Here is a 25,345-nt window from a genome sequence, read left to right as displayed (position 1 = left end):
CCACATGATTCTTTAAAATGTTCAATTATGCTTGTACAACACCACCGTTATAAAATCAGTTTCAATGGTACTATCCAAAGGAAGGTTACATGTGATTAATCTGTAAAATCTATAGTCAATGTCACAATAAAACATTGTTTCATTGTCATTTCTTGACACATCAGTATAGAAGCTTTTGCTGCTATGTGTGGGGGAAAGACAGTGTAGATTGAGAAGTTTCCAAAAGTGAGAAAATTTCACTGCTTCTGTTGAAGTTGGAGGATGTTTCTCTTCTTCATATTCCACCATTTGGAGAAATTTGGGATATAGAAGAATCACTTTCTTTAAAAGGTAGACTTCTAAATATCTCTATGATTTCGAACCTTCTGGTGTACAAACATCATTTTCAATTATTTAGTCAAAAACAGTAACAACAAGTCTCACAATGGAGATGCTATTGGTGCTCGCTCTAGCAAATCAATGAGCAACGTGATGACAGTGACAGTGACAGTCAAAAATAATTCTAGATACTACTGTGAAAAAACAACTTGGGACATGTTTTTAAGTTCACAATTTAGTAGAATTTTAAGAGATGTTGTCTTTGCTGCACCTGACCCAATCTAATGAGGATTTAAAAGGAATTATTCACTTTCTGCAAAGAGAGTCGTGGATTCAGAGTTACTTGTTACTGTGGTAGAAATCTTCCAGCTTCTTCCTTTGGGCAAGGAAGAAGGACCAGGACAAGACTTATACAAGCTCACAGAAAAACAGTGTTTATTTCAGTTAAAGTACAAACTGGAAGGATGAACACAGTATATTCAGAGGAAAGAACTACCCATGTAAGTTTGAATTAACTATATTTAAAGAGCTCTAGAAATAGGTTTATTCTAGGAGAAGCCAGGACTTTCATAATAATCAGGGTGACATCCATATTACTGCTGGATTATCATGGTAATTTGTTTTTTTACTGCCTCATTATCATGGTGATTTGTTTTTTTTTTACTGCTGAACTATCATGGTGATTTTTTTGGCTTCTTGGCCACACCTGGCAATGCTCAGGTCTAACTCCTGGCTCTCCACTCAGGAATCACTCATGGTGGTGCTCAGGGGACCATATGGGATGCTGGTAATCAAATCCTGGTCAGCCGCGTGCAAGGCAAATGTCATACCTGCTAAACTATTGCTCCAGCCCCTATCAGGTGATTTGTGAGATAGAATAAGAATAAAACTAGCACCGTTTGTTAAAAATGCTTTCCTTGCTCCACTTCACATTTATTGCTCCCTTATCAAAGACTAGATGATTATATATTTGGGGTGTGTGTCAGAATATTCAACTCTGTTCCATTGGTCTGCAGCTCTGCCTTTATTCCATACCATGCTGCTTTAATTATTACCTCTTTGTAGTAGAGTTTGAAGTTGGGGAGGTTAATTCCTCCCATTTTCTTTTTCCCAAGAATTGCTTTAGCTATTAGTGGGGGCTTGTTGTTCGATATGAATTTCACGAGTGTTTGCTCCCTTTATTTGAAGAATGCCATGGGTATCCTTATAGAGATCACATTGAATTTGTACAATGCTTTGGGGAGTATTTCCATTTTGACGGTATTAATTCATGAGCAGGGGATATTTGCAGAACTGTTCACAATAGCCCAAATCTGGAAACAACCCAAGTGCCCTTAAACAGATGACGGGTTAAAGAAACTTTGGGACATCTACACAATGGAATACTATGCAGTTGTTAGGAGATATGAAGTCATGAAATTTGCTTATAAATGGATAGACATGGAGAGGATCATGCTAAGTGAAATGAGCCAGAAAGAGAGGGACAGACATAGAAGGACTGCACTCATTTGTGGAGTATAGAATAACATCACATGAGGCTGACACCCCAGGACAGTAGATACAAGGGCCAGGGGGATTGCCCCATAGCTGGAAGCCTGCTTCATGAGCGAAGGGGAGAAGGTAGATGGAATAGAGAAGGGATCACTAAGAAAATGATGGCTGGTTTATTCTCCCTATCCATGAGCAGGGGATATGTTTCCATTTCCTCATATCCTCTTTTACTTCATGGAGTAGCGTTTTATAGTTTTCTTTGTAGAGGTCCTTCTTTAGTTAAGCTGATTCCAAGGTATTTGATTTTCTGGGGTATGATTGTGAACGGGATTGCTTTTTTCATGTCCCTTTCCTCTGTCTCATTGTTTGCATATAGGAAGGCCATGGATTTTTGGGTATTGATTTTATAGCCTGCGACTTTACTGTACAGGTCAATTGTTTCTAAGAGTTTCTTACTAGAGCTTTTAGGCTTCTCTAGGTATAGTATCATATCGTCTGCGAATAGTGGGAGCTTGATTTCTTCCTTTCTGATCTGAATCCCCTTAATATCTTTTTCTTGCCTGATGGCTATTACTAATACTTCCAGTACTATATTAAAGAGAAGTGGTGAGAGTGGGCATCCTTGTCTTGTCCCCGATCTTAGAAGAAAGACCCTTAGTTTTTCTCCATTGATGATAATGCTTGCCATAGGTTCGTGGTAGATGGCTTTGACTATCTTGAGAAAAGTTCCTCCAAAACCCATTTTGGTGAGAGTTGTCAAAATGGCAATACTCCCCAAAGCATTATACAGATTTAACGCGATCCCTATAATAATACCCATGTCATTCTTCAAAGAAATGGATCAAGCAATCCTGAAATTTATATGGAACAATAAACGCCCACGGATAGCTAAAATAATTCTTGGGAAAAAGATGATGGGAGGCATCACCCTCCCCAACCTTAAACTCAAAGCAGTAACAATTAAAACAGCATGGTACAGGAACAAAGGCAGAGCTGAAGACCAATGGAACAGGGTGGAATATCCCTACACACAACCTCAAATGTACGATCATCTAATCGTTGATAAGGGAGCAAGAGATGTGAAGTGGAGCAAGGAAAGCCTCTTTAACAAAGGGTGCTGGCAGAATTGGACAACCACATGTAAAAGAATGGGCTTAGACCTCGACCTGACACCATGCACAAAAGTCAGATCAAAATGGATTAAAGACCTCAACATCAGACCACAAACCATAAGGTACATTGAAGACAAGGTCGGCAAAACCATCCACGATATTGAAGATAAAGGTATCTTCAAAGATGACACGGAACTAAGCAATCTAGTAGAAACAGAGATCAACAAATGGGACTACATTAAACTAAAAAGCTTCTGCACCGCAAAAGATACAGTGACCAGAATACAAAGACTATCTACAGAATGGGAAAGGATATTTACACAATACCCATCAGATAAGGGGTTAATATCAATGGTATATAAAGCACTGGTTGAACTCTACAAGAAGAAAACATCCAACCCCATCAAAAAATGGGGCAAAGAAATGAACAGAAACTTTTCCACGGAAGAGATACGAATGGCCAAAAGGCACATGAAAAAGTGCTCTGCATCACTAATCGTCAGAGAGATGCAGATCAAAACAACCATGAGATACCACCTCACACCACAGAGACTAACACACATCCAAAAGAACAAAAGCAACCGCTGTTGGAGAGGATGTGGGGAGAAAGGGACCCTTCTACACTGCTGGTGGGAATGCCGACTGCTTCAGCCCTTTTGGAAAACAATATAGACGATTCTCAAAAAACTAGATGTTGAGCTCCCATTTGACCCAGCAATACCACTGCTGGGAATATATCCCAGAGGAGCAAAAAAGTATAGTCGAAATGACATCTGCACTTATATGTTCATTGCAGCACTGTTTACAATAGCCAGAATCTGGAAAAAAACCGAGAGCCCTAGAACAGATGACTGGTTGAGGAAACTTTGGTACATCTATACAATGGAATACTATGCTGCTGTTAGAAAAAATGAAGTAATGAAGTTTGCATATAAGTGAATCAGCATGGAAAATATCATGCTAATTGAAATTAGTCAGAAAGAGAGAGACAGACATAGAAAGATTGCACTCATCTGTGGAATATAGAATAATAGACTAGGAGTCTAACACCCAAGAATAGTAGAAATAAGTAGTAGGAGGTTGACTCCATGGCTTGGAGGCTGGTCTCTCATTCTGGGCAACTCAGAGAAGGGAACACCATGCGTGAGGCTTGTCCGAACGCGTAGAGAGGGGCCTTGAGCATGGCTGTGGCTGGGCTCCGGAGCTCTTCTGCTGCTGCGAGCTGTGCTTGGGGCGGGGAAGGAAGCTGGAGCCCATCACCTCCGAGAGGCCCTGGGGAAGACAGCCAGGCGTGCGGGCAAGAGACTCTCTGCGTCACTCTCTTCCTGGAGCTTGCTGTTAAGTCTCTGGGTGCTTGCTGTTGATGGGATTCCAGGGCACCGGGGGCAGTCCCTGGGTGTGACCAACTAGCGGTATTATTTTTTGATACTATAGGAAATGTCAACTCTTTAGCTTATCCTCTCACTTTGTTAAAATTATCAAAGTGTAGGTTGCAGTATAACTTACATATAGGTGTAATTCCTGACAATGTCTGAAGCTGTTATACTGTTATACTGTTAAATGAGAGATACAGCAACACCAGGAAATTCAATTTTACTGTATCAAAGTGAGAATTGGTAGTCTCAGTATTAGATGGGGCTTTCAAGGGCATTTCTAAAAATACTTAATACCACATCCTCTCCAATGATAAAGGTTTCTGACAAATTTTCCATCTTCCTAGTGATTTCTAGAGATGTCTATGAATATGTGCATTTATGGAGGAAGAAGAAAATAGAGAGAGAGAGAGAGAGAAGGGAGGGTTACAAATCTAAGTCACTGTACTTCTTCATTTCCTGAGAAACAGCAAAGAACAAGTTTAGTGTGTGTATTTTATAGGTTTGCCTTTAAGTTTATTTCTCTAGCAATCTAGTATGATATACAAGGCATAGATATAAGTGTATCATATTCTTGATTTAAAACATTCTGTATTTGTCTATTGAATTTAAGATAGAACCCAGATTTCTAAATATGATATAGGTGTATTATATATGTTATATTTATGTACATCTAAATGCATACACATATACTTATATGTAGATACTTATACTTTTTTAAATTTTTTTATTGAATCACCGTGCGATAGTTACAAGCTTTCATGTTTGGGTTACAATCTCACACCCATCCCTCCACCAGTGCACATTCCCCACCACCAATATCCCGGGATACTTATACTTTAAAATAAGGTCCCAACATTGATTTTATCTTCATTAATAGTCACTCTACCCACAAGTGCACAGACTCCAGTCACACTGATCTCTATTTCCCAAGTATTCCTCAGTGCTTTTATTTATATTCATTCTAATTTTACTGCCTGGTAAAATAATTTTTCAAGTCCAGTCAAATATCACATAAAGAATTTATTGATCCTACCTATGGTGGGAGAGACTACTGTCATCTTATTTTAACAAATATATATATTTTAGCATGCATATATATGTGTGTGTATGTATGTTAAAACATTTATCAGTTTGCTTGTGGATATTTTTTTCTCACATTTTTTATAACTGTTTGTCGACATTACCAGTTTCACCTATTTTACAATTGCTTGTGGACATTTATTTCTCTACCAGACCAGGATAGAACCTATGTCCATTCTGTCGCTCATAAGAAAAAACCTAATAATACATGTCAAATGAATGAATCATGAATATATTAGTAAGTCATTTCATTGTAGATTCAAGATATGGATACTGATAGCTGCACTTAGTAAGAGCCTGATCTAAATATATACTATATTTCTTTGACAATGGGGAGCAGAGAGAAGGTGAAATAAGAAAGTTTGAGTCAATAGGTATTTGGAATGAAGAACTGTTTATTGAACTAGTATTAAAACTGACGTTTTTATTAAAAACTTTAGAATTTGTGACCAGAACCTATCAAAGTTATTGTTATCTTTGCTCATTCTTTCTAACAATCTCTCTGAACTGTGTGATTTTAGCTACTGGTAATATATTCAAATTTCCTTTCTCCCCCAATAGCCCGGAAACTGAAGAAACTTGGCAATCTAAAACTACAGGAGGAAGGGGAGTCTTCCAGTGCCAACAGCCCCACTGAGGAACAAACCCCAAAGATGGCGTTGTTACACGTTGAAGGCTTTGAGTCTCAGCCCATCTTTCTGAATGTTCTAGAGGCTATTGAACCAGGCGTGGTGTGTGCTGGCCATGACAACAATAAGCCTGACTCGTTTTCAGCCTTGCTCACTAGTCTCAATGAACTAGGGGAGCGACAGCTTGTGCACGTGGTCAAGTGGGCCAAGGCCTTGCCTGGTAAGGAAAAGAGAAGTATGGCAATGGGATATGGGGGGCAATCCTACATACCAGATATCATGCTTATTTCTTTCCTGACCGTTGACTCATCCAGCCTTTATCACATCCCTGTGGGAAAGCAATTTGTATAATTACCACATAAAATATGATGTATATAATGAAGATTGTTTCGTACTTAACCCACAGATACAGTCAGCAAAAGTTCCCAGTTCCCATAATCAAAGATCTCATAATCATATGCATATATGCCTAAAGATTCTTCTGTATGTGCACACAGGATCACCAGATGATCATATATAGGCCTATATATTATTATATTTTCAACATTATATTTAGAAGCAATATCATTATAATATAAAATAATAAATATATTATGTTACAAATAAAATTAGGCTGGAAGTCAGAACATTTAGTTTCAAATATTGAGTCTGATTATTTTATCCTTTCTCTCTTTGGATCTTAGTTTCTCCATGTATATAATAAGAGAGGAGTAGCCTGGAATAAATTGATAGCTTAAAATATTTGCTTCAAGGAACTCTTAGTGAATTTTAAATTACCTTAACAATTATATTGGGTGGAAATATTAAGTGATAGTGAATGGAATGTGAAATATCTAATGTGTGCTTCACTACTTCAATGATCAGGAACTCACAATACTGTGTATTGTTTGAACAGCCTGGTTATTCAAATATTAGAGCTACAGAAAAGTTAGAGGTCCTCTACTGAAGGGTTTCCAAATTTTCATCTAATAACTGAATTCATTGTTTCTCAAAATTATCAAACCAATACATGTGTATTTGATTGATTTAAAGCCAGTGATTCACCCTCATTAACGCCAAAGAAGTCTCAGTGCACTCCTAAAGCATCTTAGAGCTTCACAAAATACTAAGGGTTCTATCATCCTCTTAAGATTTAAAGAATCTTTTGAAACATCATCAACCAAGGCTTTTCTTTTAGAGTCAAAGAGTAAATTTCCCTCTAATAACAACTGACATTCAATTTTCATATGATGAAAAGAGTTTTTATTTTATTTTAATAAGAATTTCTTTGAAATAGAAACCTTAGCAACAGTACAGTGGATAGGTCCTTGCACGTGGTTGACCCGGATTTGATCCCCACATTCGATATTGTCCCCCAAGCACTGCCAGAGTAATTCTTAAGTGCACAGCCAAGAGTAACCCCTGAACAATGCCGGTATAGCCCTTGAAACAAAAAACGTCCTTTAAAGAAAAAAAGAATCCTTTAAAATAGATATTGAGTCCTTTAAAATAGATAAAGAGAAGAATTATTTAAAATAGATATTTCCAGTAATTTATATAAGACACTGGAACTCCAAGAACTGATATGCTGGCCTACCCTGACATAGTCAGAAAGTAGCAGGACCAGAACTTAAACTCGAATGTCCTGCTGATTCCAAATTTCCTGTTCATCTTAATCTACCCACTTTGTTTGCATTGTACCTACTTAGTTCTGTAACCTTGGACAAGTAAGAGAACAAGGACTATCCAGGGCCACTTGGGTCATAATGTGGACTTTCTGCCTTTGTAACCATCCAATGTTGGCTGTCAAATTCTTCAAGGCCTGTAGTATTCAGCAATCCCTAACAAATTACCACCTTGAGAAGGTGAGGTTGACTCACCAATAAGAAGACCAAAAAAATAACCCAAGGACTCTCGTTATGTATGCATTCCATAAGAGTGGTCTCTCATGGAAAAGAAAAAATGTAAAAAATAAAAGGTAACTTAATCCTTCTTACTTATTCATCTGTATGACTTGATTTCACGTGTGTAATGCACATTTAGTTTAATCTTTCCAAGTAGTTTTAAAACACTGAAATTGTCCCATTTTATAGAGTATATTAAATGGATCTCTAATTGTATATGTGTGGATCAAATACATAGATATGATTATATGCATATATGTGACCTATGCATGTGTACGTACATATAATTCACTTTCGTAGTCTTTCCAGTAACCTAGTATAAATATATATATATATATATAGCAGATTTTGTATGACTGTAGTCAATCACTAGGATAAATTTCCTCAGCCCAACCTCCAGTATGAGAAACATATTCCTGAAACTAATAAGTTTGTAAGCAGATTATTGTTATCACCATAGATAGATATTATATATAAAAGCACCTAGTACTGTATCTGAATCAGCAGTTGCTCTGTAAATAATGTGTCATACTTATTATATTTAGTACCAAGCCACCATTTTCTCTTAAATCAATTTAGTTTAGAATGACATTAGTCTTTCCTAGAAGTTCATGCTTGAGTACCAAGGATGAATAATATTTTTCAAACACTTTGACTGTTGAGCGCGCTAGGTAAAGAAAATGTTTCTCAGTGGCCTTTTTTGACTGTGTGTTCTCCTAAATTTGAAATGTGACTGCAGATTTCCATTGGATTGCAAATAAATAGTACACCTTATTATAGTGAAAAATGGATCTCAAAAAATCTTCCTCTGCTCCCTAAACTGGAGTATTAAAAACCTGAGAATAATACTCTATTTTTCATAATAACCTACTACAATGCTGATTAAGTGTTGGATGAATCTATGCTGAAGGAAATATGTAGCAAGCCATCCCTCAAGCCATTCCTTGATATCTATTAACATGTGAGAAGATTATTTTAAGGTATTGCTATTAAAGAATAAAATATTCTAATAAGATTATATATCTAAGAAAATTAACCAGCATTGTTGTTTTTGTGTTCTGGTGATTAAACTTGAGTGCTAAATAGCTCTCACTAAGAACCATTAATTAGTATTGCTGCCAAACTATGCTTTTAAAAATATTTGTTAAGACTCTGGAATATCCTGGGGAAAGAATCAGTATTGACAACTCGCTTGGTATTTTTACAGTTAAATCTCTAGGTACCTTCTTATTTTTTAAATCAACTTTCAAGGCAAATCTTGCTTCCCTTTGCCTCCCTCCACAGAGATTCAGAGTTCAAGATCCCAAGCTTCTCTATCCAAAGTATCCATGGAAGTTCCATAACTACTTGGTTCTTACTTTTTTTCTTCTAGTGAAGAAATCAATATAGGATGTTTATGTCACAGAAACACATCAGACATGAAATACTCTGGAATCAGAGGCACTGGCTTGTTTGTTGTTATAGTACAGATGGAAAGCAGACACGTGGGAACTAAGATTTCAGAAAAGAGTGTTGTTATGAGGAACTCTATTAAACCCTGGTATCTGGGAGGATTTGCACCAGATGAAAAGAGAAAGAAAATAGATTGCTTAAGTGGACAGATATGAACTATGTGGAACAACATTAATAAATAGAACAGACGTCAGAACAGCTAGTGGCTTTGGTGATTTTTGAGTTGTAACCATCAGCTCTAGACTTAAGAAGAAAATTAGAACACCTTGGTTTTAATTCTAGTTGATCACATGTAGACAATATGACCATGGAGAATTCTGTTATCTGCTTTTTATGTTCTTTGTTGACAACTTGTCACATTGATCATCCTCTAGGGTAATTATAATGGGTAAATGAGAATATCAACAGGAAAGAAGCATCATCCAAATTATTAGAGGCACTCAAGACAAATTTCATTTAATTATGGGTACACTTGAAAAGGTAGAAATGAACTTATGGTAGGGGGTGATCTCTGAGGTAACATTTTAAGTATCCAACTGTTTGAAGGTTTCCAGGATTTACAAACAGTTGAAAACTTGGACATATCTGTTCTACTTATTTTACATTGCAGGAATGTTCCGTGGACTTAAAGAAGATACTATCAAATCATATAATTTGCATTTCCTTAAATTAAAAAGTGAGGATCTTTAAACATTTTATTAACATTCCTCAAATGCGTATTTGAATAACTTAACTCTCCTATGTGGTAGGAAGAGCAAAATAAATAAGAAAAAGACAGTCCCTGTCTTCATGAAGCTAAAAATCTTTTGGGAAGAAACAGAATTATGTATATGCAAACTTTATATATATATGTACATATAAACTTATATATAAACTCTCCCACTACTCTGCAGCATAAGATATAGTGATATTCAGAAGCTATATATACTATTCTAGAAATTCACATTTCAGTTGAGTTCCAGACTTAATTCAGCTAATCAATGCCCAATCTGACCACTATCTCTACCCTAACTCCAGGTTTCCGCAATTTGCATGTAGACGACCAGATGGCAATCATTCAGTACTCTTGGATGGGGCTGATGGTGTTTGCCATGGGCTGGCGCTCCTTCACCAATGTCAACTCCAGGATGCTCTACTTCGCCCCTGACCTGGTTTTCAATGAGTAAGTGCTTATGGGCTTGTGATTTACATAAAGACAACCTTCTGGCTGGATCTGTTTGGTTTTAGTTGTACAATGAAATAACAGTGTTTGTTAGCTCGTTTCATCTACAGGTGAGAGAATAGAGGTCAGCACGATAAGTCTGAAATGTTTTGCCTGGCTTAAAGGCTAAGTGGTGGGAGGCAAGGAATAGATTGGTGCTCAGGCCATCCCGTTTCACTAACCCTGATATTTTTGACTTTCTCTATAATATAGAAATTTATATAAAATAGAAGATATTTATAATATATCTAAGAATCTCATGTCAATGGCTTTCCCCTGCACTCAAATCACATCGAGAATGAAGAAAGAGAGAAGTAGTAGGCCTGAATTTAGTTTTTGTGCTCCTATTTAGGACTACTGCCAGTCATTATTTGTTGAGCAATTCCTTTGAGCTACGATAGATGGAATAAGGATGATGCAAAGTACTTTGTAAATCTTGTCTTGTTAGGTTCTTGTTATAACCTGATTGCCTTGCTTCATCTTTTTAACTTTTGGGGGGTTTAGGCCACACCAAGAAGTGCTAAAATCTTACTCCTGGCTCTGAGTTCAGGGATGAAGCCTGGTGGGGCTTATGGGACCATGTGTGGTGCTGGGTATGTAACCTGGCTCAGTTGTATGCAAGGCAAGCACCCTCCCTGCTATACTTCTGCTTTCCCCCCTAATTTTTCATAGATGAATAAAATTGGTCTTCTTAAAGTTAAGTTATATATAAACTCTCCCACTACTCTGCAGCATGAGATATAGTGATATTCAGAAGCTATATATACTATTCTAAGGTCATAGATCTAGTCTAGTGCATGTTGGCAGCAATCACGAAGAGTGGTGAAGAGCTAATGACATATTGGTGATGGTTCTAATGCAGTAATATTGAATGTTTAAAACATAAATATTAACACTATTGTAAGCTATGTTACCTCAATAATAATTATTATTAAAAATTAAAACAATATGTTTATGGAATCTTCAGCCCTTTCACTCCTTCATAATAGTGAATGATGGCATTGTACAGCTCCACCATTCTAGCTATGTAATCTTGGCCTGGTCAACTTCTCTGTTAAATAGATTTTCTTGATGTCTTCCCTGCCACCAGTTCTACATATCTTTCATAAATTTGTCAAGGGCTCGGATTTTAATGTTTTTATTTTATTGGCTAAAATATCAGCTCTAAAATTTTCTAAATCATTGTCTTTGGGAAAAACAGTTAACTTTCCTCTTTAAGTGCCCTCATCTTTTAATAAAATTGAACAGGTTTCTATGAGAACCATTTCTCAAATGGTTTGTTATGATGATTAAAATGTCAACTAATGGATATTAAGTACCTATCCCATAATAGACAAGAAATAAAAGAGAATTACCTTTATGCTACACTCTTTATCTAATAGTATTAATCTCTGTCTGATATTTGAGATTTTTTATGACATTGTGTATGAAGTTTGCCAGAAGAATCTACCCAAGGACTTTCAGTTTACTTTCACAGCAGATAATCCATTTTGTTTAAGTCAAGAATTTACTTTCTCTCCCCTTGATCCCTCTAACCCAGAAGTGCCTTAAAATAAAATCTATAAACCAATGATTTCTCTAGTACCACAGTACCATTTTAAGGGAAATTTATTGTCCATAGTTACCCTATTCTAAGCTATCCCAGACAGAAGTTAAGAATACCATAGACTTTTTTACTTTAAATCCTTTATGGTTTGGGGGCCGGAGCGATAGCACAGCGGGTAGGGCGTTTGCCTTGCACGCGGCCGACCCGGGTTCGATCCCCGGCATCCCATATGGTCCCCCAAGCACCGCCAGGAGTAATTCCTGAGTGCAAAGCCAGGAGTAACCCCTGAGCATCGCTGGGTGTGACCCAAAAAAGCAAAAAAAAAAAAAAAAAATCCTTTATGGTTTCCAGGTCTCCAAGTATCTGTGAACCTATGCTTTAGAGAAGGGATTTTAAAGCTCTTTTCTAACATATTTCTCCAACCCCATACTCCTGTTTGTTTTCTGATCATTGGATTAACTCCCGGGCACCTGAACTAATCTCTCCACTAATTCTAAGATTTTCTATTTTTAGGGGAAGAGTGATCCTAAGCAGGATTCAGGGGGCCTAGAGTCAACTTCTGATGACACTCAGCCTACTAGCCAGACAGTTCAATGCTAAGGTCTGCACTATAATGCTCATAGTACCTAGAGGTGCTCTCAAGTCATCAGGGTCACAACTGGAAGTGCTCAGAGGCTTCCAGGTCTACACCTAGAGATGCTGGCTTGGCGGTGGCATGGTGCCAATGTATATCAAACATGGGTGCTTGCATGTCCAAGGAATGTGTCCCTGGCTTCACAACTTTTAAATTTTTGCAAGATAATAATTATTCTGTAAATCCTACTTTTCTTCACTGCTACTATGTAGAACCTCATCTTTTCTATGTTTTTCATCATCAGAAGGTACCATAGGACTCCTATAGTGTTAGAATCCTAGACATAACATGTCCAGGATTTATGAAACATCACGTACTCCTTCCTGTAGAAAATGTTATATAACCTATGTTACAGTTCTTAGGATCAAATAGTCATTGCTAGAAAGGTGTTTTAAATTTTGAGAAAAAGTAATTTTTATTTAATGGATATTACAAATATTGCAATATGTTAAGTATCCTTAGCAGCTCTTCCCACTACATACCAAATAACCCACTCACTGCGACAACAGAAACTGCCTCCCCCAATATTTTAGTACCTTCTAGGGCTGTTGAACTTTTTTAGTTGAAAATCACTAATTGCTAATAGTATCTTTAAGATATTAATGGGTAGAGATAAACCCAAAGAGAGAGTCAGTGACTCTGGAACAACCAACCTGTTTGCTGATGTCTCACAAACCCTGTTATCAGCTCTACTTTCATGTCTCTCTCTCACTTTCTTTCTTTCTCTCTCTCTCTATTTCTCTCCTTGTCTCTTCATTGAAAGCACATTTGTGATAGCTATGGGTTAAACCCTATCTATATGACTGAGTAAATAATTAAACTTTCCTGAACCTTAATCTCGTCATCTATAGTATGGTTAGCATATAATGATGGCACCTTCTTACATGTGATTTATCGAATATTTAATATGACAGGCAATTTCTCATCTTTAGAAAAATTTTAGATGCAAATTTAACTTTTTTAAAATTTAGGCACTGTTATTTACAAAGATATACATAATTGAATTTCAGGCAAAAAATTTCCAACCCCTAAATCATCACCATCATCAACTTCCACCATTGCTGCCTTCCCCTCTTATTTATTCTTTATTTTCCCACTTACTTTTGCTCTCCTACTGAATCTCATTCCTACCCCTCATTTTCTATTTTCCATTTTAATGTCCCATTTTTTGAAACTTATTCTCTCCCTGCTCTTTTCACCCTAACTCTCACACTACTGTTCTTCCTTCTCTGTGAATTCCTTTCCCTCTATTTCATCTTTTCTTACTCATCATTTATCCACCCACCCAGCCCTGCAGCAATGAAATAGCAATCCTCCATTCCAGGACCATTATATCAGTGTTGTCCTCAATCAGGGCTTGAAATTACAATGGTGATCAAGGTAGAGTCAGATGCCAAGATCAGCAGATTTACTTTAAAATTTCCTATGAGAAAGAGTTTAGAGTAGCACTGTTCAGTCAACTAACTTGTTTGTGATACTATATACACATTTTCTCTTTCCAGTTGTTTTTCAGTATGAATTGAATCTGAACCATCTTCATCTTTTTCTCTTTATCTATCACAGCCAGTATCTCTTTGATATAGGGTATTGAATTTCCACCCAGCCAATACCAGTCCTGCTATGCCTGTGGTTTGAGGACCAAAATGTCGAACTACAGTCCCCAAACTCAATCTTGGAAGCATTTTTTATCTCATCACTATGTGGATGTCAAATTACCTTTGTTTTTGCCATAGATCCCTCTCTCTTTCTCACTCTCTCTCTATCTCTCTCTTTCTCTATCATTTATCATTTCTAGTATCATTTCTAGTATCATTTTTAGTATAGAACTTGAAAGAACTTGAAAGGTTACCTGTTATAACCTGGGAATTCTGGTGTCTTTATTCTGAGTTGATTTTCAGTTTCTTTTGCTAGAAATCTTTCAAATTTGGTTGCCTGGAGGACATATCTGACTCTGCAACATCTAGGATATTAGAACTATCGTCAGGAAGACTATACACCTGACCCTTTATATTCATTTAGTTAGATTTTCCTGTTTCCATCCCTGTTTCAAGAAATAGGAGGAGTATATGGACTGAAAAATTACATCTGATAAACAATATCCTGGTTAGGGAATTAGGAGTAGTTATTAGGATGTTAAGAATAGAAAGAAGCATTTAAAATTAATTGACAAATGGTTTAGCATAGTTCTATAGATTTGAATTCTACTCAGTCACCTTGGGAAGCTCCAGTTGCCACAAGAGTGGTGGGGGGGTGAAGGGCACAGGTAAAACAATATATCTGATAACCTTTCATAATCTGTATTGCAAACCATAAGGCCCAAAAGGAAAGAGAGAGAGAAAGAGAGAGAAATAGAAAGAACAGTGCCTGCCTGCCATAGTGACAGTGGGATGGCAGTTGGGTGGGGAAGGGAATCTGAGTGGTGGGAAAAGTACACTGGTGAAGGGATGGGTGTTGGAACATTACGTGACTGAAATCCATGAACAACTTTGTAAATGTGTATATCACTGATTCAATTAAAAAAAACAAATAAAACAAAATTTCTAAGAACACCATGAAATTGAAGTAAATAGAAATAAGGTAGATAACTGAATGTAAAGAAAATAAAATGTGTAATTTTAGTAAGGAAAGGCAAAAGAAATCATGGACAAATTGGTATCCCTGAGTCAAAATTCTGGGGAAAGTTTGGGAGGGGGCGGGCCATGTATCAGCCCAGCTGAAACCCTGGCAGCCACATCCATACCCCACTGCTGCAGATATGCCAAAGGGTAAACTCCACCACTTCCCTAATATTCCCCGCAGAGACACAGAACTGTGAAAAATTTCAGGTACCTCAGTGCCAGATTGAGAACTCTGGGGTCTTTCCAGAGGTGGAATATGAAGCCTTCCCCACCCTCCAGTACTTCCAGAAGCTCCAAGAGCCATGCCCACCTTCCACAGCTGCTATCATGTCAACTAATTGATCCAGACCATATATCCTAAAGCCTCCAGTCCATATTGTGGCGTCATGACACCCCCTAATGAGTCAACTGAAATTCAGTAGGAGCACATCAGATTAGATGGGATAGTGACACAGAAGTCAGGTAAATTCACCAACCAAAAATAATAACACAGAAGTCTCAACTAACAACTAGCAACAAACAGCTTAGTGAATACTTATACAAGGATTTAACAACCTCATTGTGAGATAAAACAATTTTTGCATTAAAATTTGACTTTTTAAAAAGTATTTTAATAGCGCATATGCTGCCTGAGCCCTTGTGCTGCTTACGCCCGTGTGGCCGAGCACATGTGTCGCCCGAATCTCCCCTCTTGAGATGTGTACTTTCTTGCTTTAATACTTTTGTGTCTAAAGCTCAGTTATGTGTAGGGGCTTCCTCCACCCTTGGAGAAGCCCGCATTCTCTCGTTATTCTTACTATTCTCTCTCCAACTTATCCCTTCCTCCCTCCCTCAGAAACCTCTGAATAAAATCTATTTACTCCAAAAAAAAGTATTTTAATATTAGAGTTTTGTTATCTAATCAATTTTAGTTCTAGAAGTGCATCAACAGTTGTGGCTTTTGTCTACATTAAAAATAAATGAATATTTTTAAGACAATTAAAAAAGTTATGGGGAAGGAAAGAATTATTTTGTTCTTTATTATTGAAACAGGACGAGAAACAGAAAGCTCTTCTTGGAGAACTTGCTTAAGGGAAGGAAATGAGACATTTTCTCCAAAATTATTTTTAAGTCTTATTAAATTCCTCTCCTTCTCAATTTGTCTTATTCCCAGGTACCGTATGCACAAGTCCCGGATGTATAGTCAGTGTGTCAGAATGAGGCACCTTTCTCAAGAATTTGGATGGCTCCAAATCACCCCCCAAGAATTTCTCTGCATGAAGGCCCTGCTGCTGTTCAGCATTAGTAAGTGCCTGAGAAGGTTGGGAAACCTTTGAATTCCTAGGGGCTCTTTGGAAGCTGATTTTTACTATTGGAGGATAATCAGGGAGAAGCCAGTGCTTGTGCATTTTCTTCTTTTACTCACTCTCCTGCACTCTCTATTAGCATCCCTTTTCTTAACAGGATTGGATTTTTTGGTTTAGATATAAATTAAGTTGCTGGAAATTAATCTCCATTACGTTTCTATGTATTCCCAGTCTCTTTTGGGGACAAGGTATTTTCAGTCTTTACATTTTTCCCATAAATTCTATCACAAAACAGGCAAGGACCAACTTAGATTTCTTTTTATGTTTGTGTTTTTCTTGTTACCTTGCATTTATTGTAGGACAGAAAGGATTGTCTCCTGGAAGGAATTTTTTCTTCTGCCAACAGGAAGAGATCTATGCAAGGGTTTACTTGGCAGCTTTCCTTATAATATCTATTTTAAGAAGAGTGCTGCTTTATTTTTTTTGAAGGAAAAGGAAGCAAACTTTTAATATATAATGCTATGTGTTATAATTGTGAAAGTCAGAACTGAAATATATGTAATAATAAAAACAAATTTCATAATATATGCTTATTTTATTATTATGTATGATGTATATAATGTGCATAATATATATACCACAAAAATGGAATGCCATAGAAAAATGAATTCAAATTTTATTTGGTCTCTCTATTCTTGTCTCTAAGACTACTGGCAGAGTGAAGGTTTCAGACATTAGATTTCAACTGACAGATAACCAGAAACATGGTTCTCTCCCTGTGGGGGTGGGGGTTATGTTTGTAGTCAGAAAACTTGATGCTTTTTCTAATACTTCTTCATGGAAATACTTTTTCTACCCATTCTGTTTTTGCCCCCATCAGTTCCAGTTGATGGCCTGAAAAATCAAAAATTCTTTGATGAACTTAGAATGAACTACATAAAGGAACTTGATCGTATCATTGCATGCAAGAGAAAAAACCCCACATCCTGCTCAAGGCGCTTCTACCAGCTCACCAAGCTTCTGGACTCTGTGCAGCCTGTAAGCAAATGATGTGTGTGTGTGTGGGGGGGGGGTGCTTTGGCCTGATAGAGCCAAGTGATAATACGTTCTTCTAGGATCTGGCACAACCTGTTGGGAGGTGCTTCCATTCCCCACTGGTTTTGAGTGTCTTCCAGAAAGAAAATACAATGGAGAAGAAAGGAACACAGGTCACAGTGTCCCAGCTGGATGTTGTGAAATAGGTGGAGGAGCTGAGAACAGAGCTAATGGGACACAGAAAAGGCTCTTAGAGCAAATAAGTCCTCTAGGCAGAAAAAATTACTTAAATGTTTTTTCCCCTTTCCTCAAGTCATGTGTATGTGAGTTTGCATGTATGCATGTGCATACATAATATATGCACACTGATGAAAAGAAATAACCTACCTTTCCTGTGCCAGTTAGCTATAGTATCTCTTGGGAACCCTCAGTATCTGCCTGGAATTCATTACTGCACATGTGGATGCACATACATGTACACACACACATGGATAGAAAAGGGGGTGGAAATTAGGGGTGAGAGGATGGCAAAATCTGGGTGGGAGCTAATTTCTGCTAATGCTATTTTCTCCCCCTCTTATTATTCCCCTGCAGATTGCAAGAGAGCTGCATCAGTTCACATTTGACCTGCTAATCAAGTCCCACATGGTGAGCGTAGACTTTCCAGAAATGATGGCAGAGATCATCTCTGTGCAAGTTCCCAAGATCCTTTCTGGGAAAGTCAAGCCCATCTATTTCCATGCCCAGTGAAGCTTTGAAATCTCTTATATTCTCATTCTCACCACTTTTCTTTTCAGATATCTTCTGCCTGAATAACTGCACGACTCTGCAATGCCTTGAGAAATTTCCACTACTGGTGTGCAATCTGCCATGAAGATATTCCGTAGTTCAATTTGCTGTGCATGTTTCTCTTATTTTTAAATCCCTTTTCCTCTCTGACCCTCCGATGGCACTTTAGACTCTGCTTCTTACCATGACTCTTACCCGTGATTTCAATAGTGTTGTATATCTTTAAATCTGTGATGATTCTTCTGTGGCCCATTGTCAAGTTGTGCTTGTTTATAGCAGTATGCTGTGTTCCAGCCACACAAACATTTACTCACCTGATGTCACAGCAAGTTTAGCTAGCTACAAGTTTCTGGCAAAACAAAACAAAAACAAAACTAGAAAACTTGCTAATGATTTTTCTCTTAAAATAATGAAAACAGAATTTTTTAAAGAGGATAACAGTAACTAAAACAACGTGAAAATTCTAGGCCCATGGGGAATTGAACTGCTTTTATTCTTGACCCTCCGTCCTGGGAAAATTTATTTCCTGCCTATGGCTATTGCTGTTAAAGGGCAAGATGACCCCAGAGTTGAGTTGGGGTAGGAGGGAGGACATATTAAAGACAGGACAAGGAGGACAAATAGATCAACAGTACCTGCCTATGGCCATTGTCCCTGAGGGCTTGATTGTTCAACTCTGGTGCAATTCATTGTACTGGACAATGTGCTTCTTATTTGTAAATTGTTTTGCATGTGAATATCTCCCCCTTCTAATCCATTTTCTCTCTCATCCTCTCCTTTTACACTTAAATGGAATTTCCATAGCGTTTCAAGAATTTTGAACTAGATGATCTATCTTGTCCAAACATGGCTATATCCCCTGAAGAATCTGGCCAGAGAGAAGAGATATCTTATTCTCTGGAAGACACCATCTGATCCAGTTTAACTTTCTCATTTGTGGTTCTGAATGGAACTTGAGTCTGGAGTCATAGAAAAAGGAGCTGGTGACTTACTGTTCTCCTTCCTTGGACCTAAGAAGTTTATTGATCCTTCTTTATCTCTATCTTTAATGCATCCAGCTGTTTTCTGCCTGAATTTCTATAACTGCAAGTTTCAAAAACCATCCCTTCTGTGTTTTGTGATCCCGAGTTTCAGCTGACTGCATTTAAGTCATTACAGTGAACCGTGTTTACATCTTTGGGCATGTTCACAGACTGCTAAAGCCTTTTCCACTAAAATGGCTAACAAGGCAGCAGTACTGATATATTAGAAATCTAGATGTCAGTAAGTTCAAGACTTCTTAACAAATAGTCTCTCAACTATCATATCTCTATAGTTCTTAGACAAACTGGAAAAAAGTATCATTGGGATTTGACAAGATGTGTATTTTGACCTTGTCCCCCAGGGATGTTACCTTCTCTCCCTTTGAAGACATGTCCACTTTCTACGTAAGAGCAGCTAAAGGGAGTACCTAAATCAGGGTTCAAGAGAAAAATCAATTACCAGGGAGAGAAGAATGAAATAATTACAACCCAAAACTGTAAATGACCATCTTGCTATCCAGCAGATATCTGCAGATATCCTATGAAGAAGAGAGAAGAGATCAAGAGGAGACTAAGACACTTAATTAAAGTCTCTTAAGAGGCAAAATTTAAACCCTGATGGGCACCATCTGTTCAATTAACTTCTTTTCCTCCTCTGTTACTGAATGTGGACTCTGATGTTGACAATACTCACTCAGAGTAACACTTTCATTGCCACCTCACAGAGGAACGCTGAAATATGGAGACGATAGAAACATGACCATCTTTTGAAAAAAATCTGATTGTTGTGACTCCCATGGGTTACTACCCATGAACTCAGAATGTGTTCCTCGGACACTGGTTTCATAATGTCCTTGGCATACCTCCGTTCAGTTACTTTGTTTCCCAACCCTGAGTTCAGCAGAATATTCACCTACTTTCTTATATTGGCACTTCTCCCTCAGTTCTTCAGCAAGAAGTTGTTTCCCATTTCAGTTGGTTCACTCTACTTGTTGAGAAGATAGTTTCTTATGGCATTATATGATATAGGAGAAATTCCTCCACTGATTTCTGTGTTGATAGCCAAAATAATTTCAAAACAGCTTTTTAAATAATGATGGAGATGTGAACCTATGGTGGGTGATATACCAATCCAAGATTGCTGTACATTATAATAGATAATATAAAAGATAATAGACTCTCTTTCTGGGGTAGAATAGACACATTCTGATTTACTTTGTTATGACACCATATGGTTTACATAATAAGCCCACAGAATCACTTTTAGTTGTTCTAAACAGAAGAAAAATTTATCACTCTTTCACTTAAAAATCTGTTGTACTTTAATAGCCCCTTTATATCTGTTTTGAGATGGTCTTCATCTTTTCTGGTGCATGAATATTATTATGTCATTCTAATATTTCATCTTGTAAATACTGTAGGTTCTCCTTTTTCTCAGACTGTCAGTTTTCAGCTTTATGGATTTCCCAATTATGACACTTGTTCTTACGAATATATTATGTTTAAATAATAAATGTTTTAAGGCTAAAACATATGAAACATCAATGTAATTAAAATCAGCAACAAATGAATTACTCTGAATTTCAAAATGGTAGACTAGAGAAAAACTACCTAAATAAGGCTTTTGACCTATTGTTTTTGAGCTAGTGTTTCAGTAAGCAAAAGAGATTTTGGCTTGTCTTTGTTCTTCCACAGATTAAAGGGAGTATTTTTTCCTTTTAGTCATTGATGTTGCAGCAAATTCAAGTGCATGCTTCTCATTTTGCATTTACTCTGCTCCACAAACTGAGTTGATGTGGTTGCTACACTGTGCTCATGTGTAAAGGATCAGCCATCCAGACCCACTGCCTTTGTGAGCTGGAAGATGAGGATCAATCACAAGACAATTCACAGGACCTATCTCTAAGGATATTTGCAGCTCTCATTTGGATGAAGAGTGGGGAAGATTAAAAAAAAAACAGCAGAGAAAAGGTTCCATCTGTGCTGGGCAGCAGACAGCTGCCAGGGTCACAAACTCTGTGGTTAAAAAAAAGAAGTCATGTGGCAGTTTCAGCTCTTATTGATTGGGCAATATGCCCAGGCCTAGCCTCTGAGATGAAATGAGGATTGGGTTCTTTGTTTTATTGTTTTTCTATGCCACAAATAGTATCGTTGTTGTTATAGAGTTATTATTTTTCATTTAGAAGGGATTTTTGAAGGAATATGTCATATATCTTTGAAAATATAACAAGTCATGCATATATTTTTGCAGAAGCACACCAGCACTGAAAGAAAAAGATATTTACTCTGTCTTTTGGTTAGTTGCTGAGGTGATTGTCAAAGGTTAGAAAGCATGTGCTGATGCTTTCCTCTCTGTCCATAATATTCTTCTTAATACATACGTGCATATATAGCAAGAAGTCTTCTACTTGTACTTTAAGAGACCATAGGCCTACTATCCATCCATGTAATAAGAAATTCATGCAAGTGGCCTAACTTTGAGCTTCAAATCGTTTGTTTCACTAGGACTTTGACAGATATAGCTTCATTTTTATTCCCTTGAAATTCATCAGTGCACAAAAGTTCAAGCTATTTTTTTACCCCTTCCAAGTCCTTTGCCAGAGAGATTCACTTCCTGAAACTATCTAGATAGTCTAATAAGTCTTCTTGATATTCCCTGCATAGACTTAGGTAAACAAGAAACTGACTTCTACTTATCCTCTGCTAGTTGCTCAATGAGAGGACCATGGTTTAAGAGAGGGCCTTCATCTTTGAATACACTCCTCCATAATAGGACACCGTTACCAGGAATGCAAAGTTAGGGATCAAATTCCAAACTTAAAAGTAAGTCAGCTAATATGTGCAATTTCCTGTAAAAGGAGGCTTCTCTACCCCTCTTTCTTTTTATAAGCAGGTCTTTTCTCATCACTAATCTAATTGAAAATCTTTGAAAGCAGTTAAAACTACAAAGAACCCTATTATATAATCAAAAATTACACTGTATCTGCTAAGATACCAAAAAGTTTAAAGACAGGGAGGGAATAAGCATTAGTGCCTCTTTAGTAAACTACCCAAAGACAGACTGAAAGATTTTGCTGGTGACTAACTTATGAGTGTTGTGGGTTTCTTCCTGAATATACATGTATAGAGGAGTGGGAAGTAATTCTTGGGGATTAAGTGGGATAATAGGTCCTTTAATAAGTGATTTTATGAGCAAAACAGGCTTTCCTCTTTTTCTAGTAGTAGTCGCTGATCAAATTCTCAAAGCTCCATCATTGCATGATTGAAATCGGAGCTCTCTTGGCCACTGTGTTTGCTTGTGCCCGTGTTAGTTTATTGAACATGTGAACTTAGCCCTCGCTGAGAATATTTAAAGGACTATATTTTAAACCTTAGGGAAAGCAGACAAAAACCTTCATTTCTGCCCATTTTTGAATGGCATAAAAGTTCTCTGTAGTTTAAAGTAGTTGTTTGAAATATAGTGTAAATTAGTATTTGTATCAATGTTTCAAAATTTAATTATATATAGATGTACTATGTGCTGATAGCCTTACATTTTTCTGTAACTTTATATTTGGTTCAAAGTGTAATTGACACTATATATTTGTGAAAAATGCTGCCATTACATTTTGGAAGCTCTCTAAGAATGGAAAATATCTTTTGGCTGATAATATAAATAAGAGATCTCTGTTTATAATGGGGCCTTACCTGGAGGCCTTACAAAGGGCAAAGAAGGGGGAAAGATAAGGGTACATGATGTATTGCACTTTACTATCCTAAGACAGATGAATGTGTAAAGGGTTGTGAAGTAATCGGAAAATATTTGAATGTACCCATAGGGAAAGCTTGAAAGCTAAAGGCCTACCCAGTTGGCTGATGCCCCCACCCTGTAGGAGACCTGAAAAGTAGAATAAGTGTATCTTTGTTCTTCCCCATCTTTGTTTGAGAAGAAACTTTATGCATTTGGGAATCTGGAATAAGTGCTCCATATTTCACAAAATTCACCAGTGATTGAGGTGTTCTTGCTACTGGGTATGCTATAATTCTGGTTTGATACTGGTACTTTAAGATTTTTGTAATGAAATTGCGTTTTTCTTTTTTAGAAAAACTGTTTCAATGCACTAGACATTGTAGTTTTGTAGGTACAGATCCACCTCTGACCAAGAGTTTTCCTTCAGTTAAGAGGTTGACATATGTGGGTCTATTGCCCAGAGCCTCCCAATCCCTTCTAGATGAAGGCAGAAAAACCTACATTATCCATTCTACTGCTGATACTTCATAGAGGTAACAAACAATTTGACATGCCCCAGGGTCTCCCAAAAAAAGTGGTGTTGGAATTTAACTGTTAGATACTAAAAGAAAAAAAAACAGCTTTTGACTCAGCTTTAATTCATCCCAACTTCAATTTGGCCAAAAAGTAGATAACATGTATTGAACTCTTTTTATCATAATTCAGTATTGCAAGGATGCTGCTTCCTTTCATAATCCCACTTATCTCTTTACTTTTTATAGAATTTAAATGATAAATCGAATTGAATGGAACTTGAAATCTAAAACAATTCCCACATTCACTACTTAACAAGGTGGACTGCATTAGCCACCAAAGACTGGAACACACTCATAACCTAAAAGAAGAAAAATTATGAAATATTCCTGATCCTCTATTGGTGTTAATCCTACTTTTACTCAACATTTAGAAACTCTGTACCCTGTGCAGAGTTGCAATTTCTTTCAACCTTAGCCTTTGGTACAACTGTGCTGGAGTGAAATACCTATGGTTTTGTCCTATTGCATTAGCCACTGTTGTGTTGAGAATAGACACCCTTGGGATGATTGAAGCTAAAGAATATAGACACCATTGGGATGATTCAAGGAAAACCTTTCTACTTTCCTCTAGAGTGGAAATTGTATCAGGGAGTGCCTCAGATATGACATTTTTATGCTGTTCTTGAGATTAATTTGGAAGGAAAAGGGAACTATGTAGCAAGAATAAAAAATTTTCAATGTTGATGAAATTTTAAAAGTAGTGTAAAAAATATAAGCATATTTTCAAAAGAAATAATAATTTTGCTTTGATGGGGCTACAGTTTACACAGGGGCGGTAGGCCTCCACTGGGCAGCAGCTAGTGTTCTGTTAACATTTTGTAATCTTGAAATCTTTTGTTGCTCTAAATACAATTAAAAATTGCAGAAACTTGTTTCTTGGCATCGATGTCTGGCTCTGGATTTGTCTCTGTGTCTCGTTTCAGAAATGTCATACATTACATAAAATATTGGCTTTGCTGAAATGCCAGATAAAACTTGGCTATGGCCCCTGTTGTGACTGAAGACTCAAGTTATTGTTAACAAAGTGACCTGAGAAAATGTTACTAATGTACTCTTATCACCATTGTTAATTATTTAAACATAAAACAATTTAAAGTTCAAGATGAATGTCATTAGGGTTATTTTAATTAGGTCCTTTTATTGAATGCCTTTATTGAAGAGACTTGGCATCTTGCCCAGTGACTTTTTAGTGTACTTTAATTTTCATATATTTAAATGATCTTTGTACAGGGATTGTACATGTACCCCCTGATAGCTTTGGCATAAGTTGACCTTGTGCTAGCAAAATTTAAAAGGATCTACTTTAGAAAGCATGAATAGACACTGTTAGGCTATTAAAACATCTTATCAAAACCTCTTTGTCTACTGGGTGCAAGCCATATAAAATAAAGCTGTTCACCTCATCCTCACCCTTACTGGAGCCTAAAAATGTGGGGGATTCATTGCCCTGTTCTCAAGAATCTTCAGATAATGAACAGGTATGTTCTTGTCTTATTTTTCACAGGCCGTATCATACTTGACCACCTAGGTAAACCCAAGCAGGTTACCAGGAGGCAATTTACAAGTCA

The 25,345-nt window shown here is 37.1% G+C and overlaps 1 protein-coding gene across 1 annotated transcript in view; it reads left to right on the top strand.

The window, feature by feature from the left end:
* Positions 1–24,661, top strand: part of AR (androgen receptor) — a 209,103-nt gene extending 184,442 nt beyond the window's left edge. Inside the window, exons 4-8 of the mRNA XM_055120752.1 lie at positions 5,939–6,226; positions 10,359–10,503; positions 16,494–16,624; positions 17,507–17,664; positions 18,256–24,661. Coding sequence (XP_054976727.1) covers positions 5,939–6,226; positions 10,359–10,503; positions 16,494–16,624; positions 17,507–17,664; positions 18,256–18,411 — 878 coding nt within the window. The 3' untranslated portion in view covers positions 18,412–24,661. The remainder of the gene's footprint in view (positions 1–5,938; positions 6,227–10,358; positions 10,504–16,493; positions 16,625–17,506; positions 17,665–18,255) is intronic.
* The last annotated feature ends 684 nt before the right edge of the window (positions 24,662–25,345 follow it).

Source organism: Sorex araneus, chromosome X (assembly GCF_027595985.1).
Source record: "Sorex araneus isolate mSorAra2 chromosome X, mSorAra2.pri, whole genome shotgun sequence".
Classification (NCBI taxonomy): domain Eukaryota; kingdom Metazoa; phylum Chordata; class Mammalia; order Eulipotyphla; family Soricidae; genus Sorex; species Sorex araneus.
Note: the sequence above shows the minus strand (reverse complement) of the source record. Positions and strands in the feature narration are given on the sequence as shown.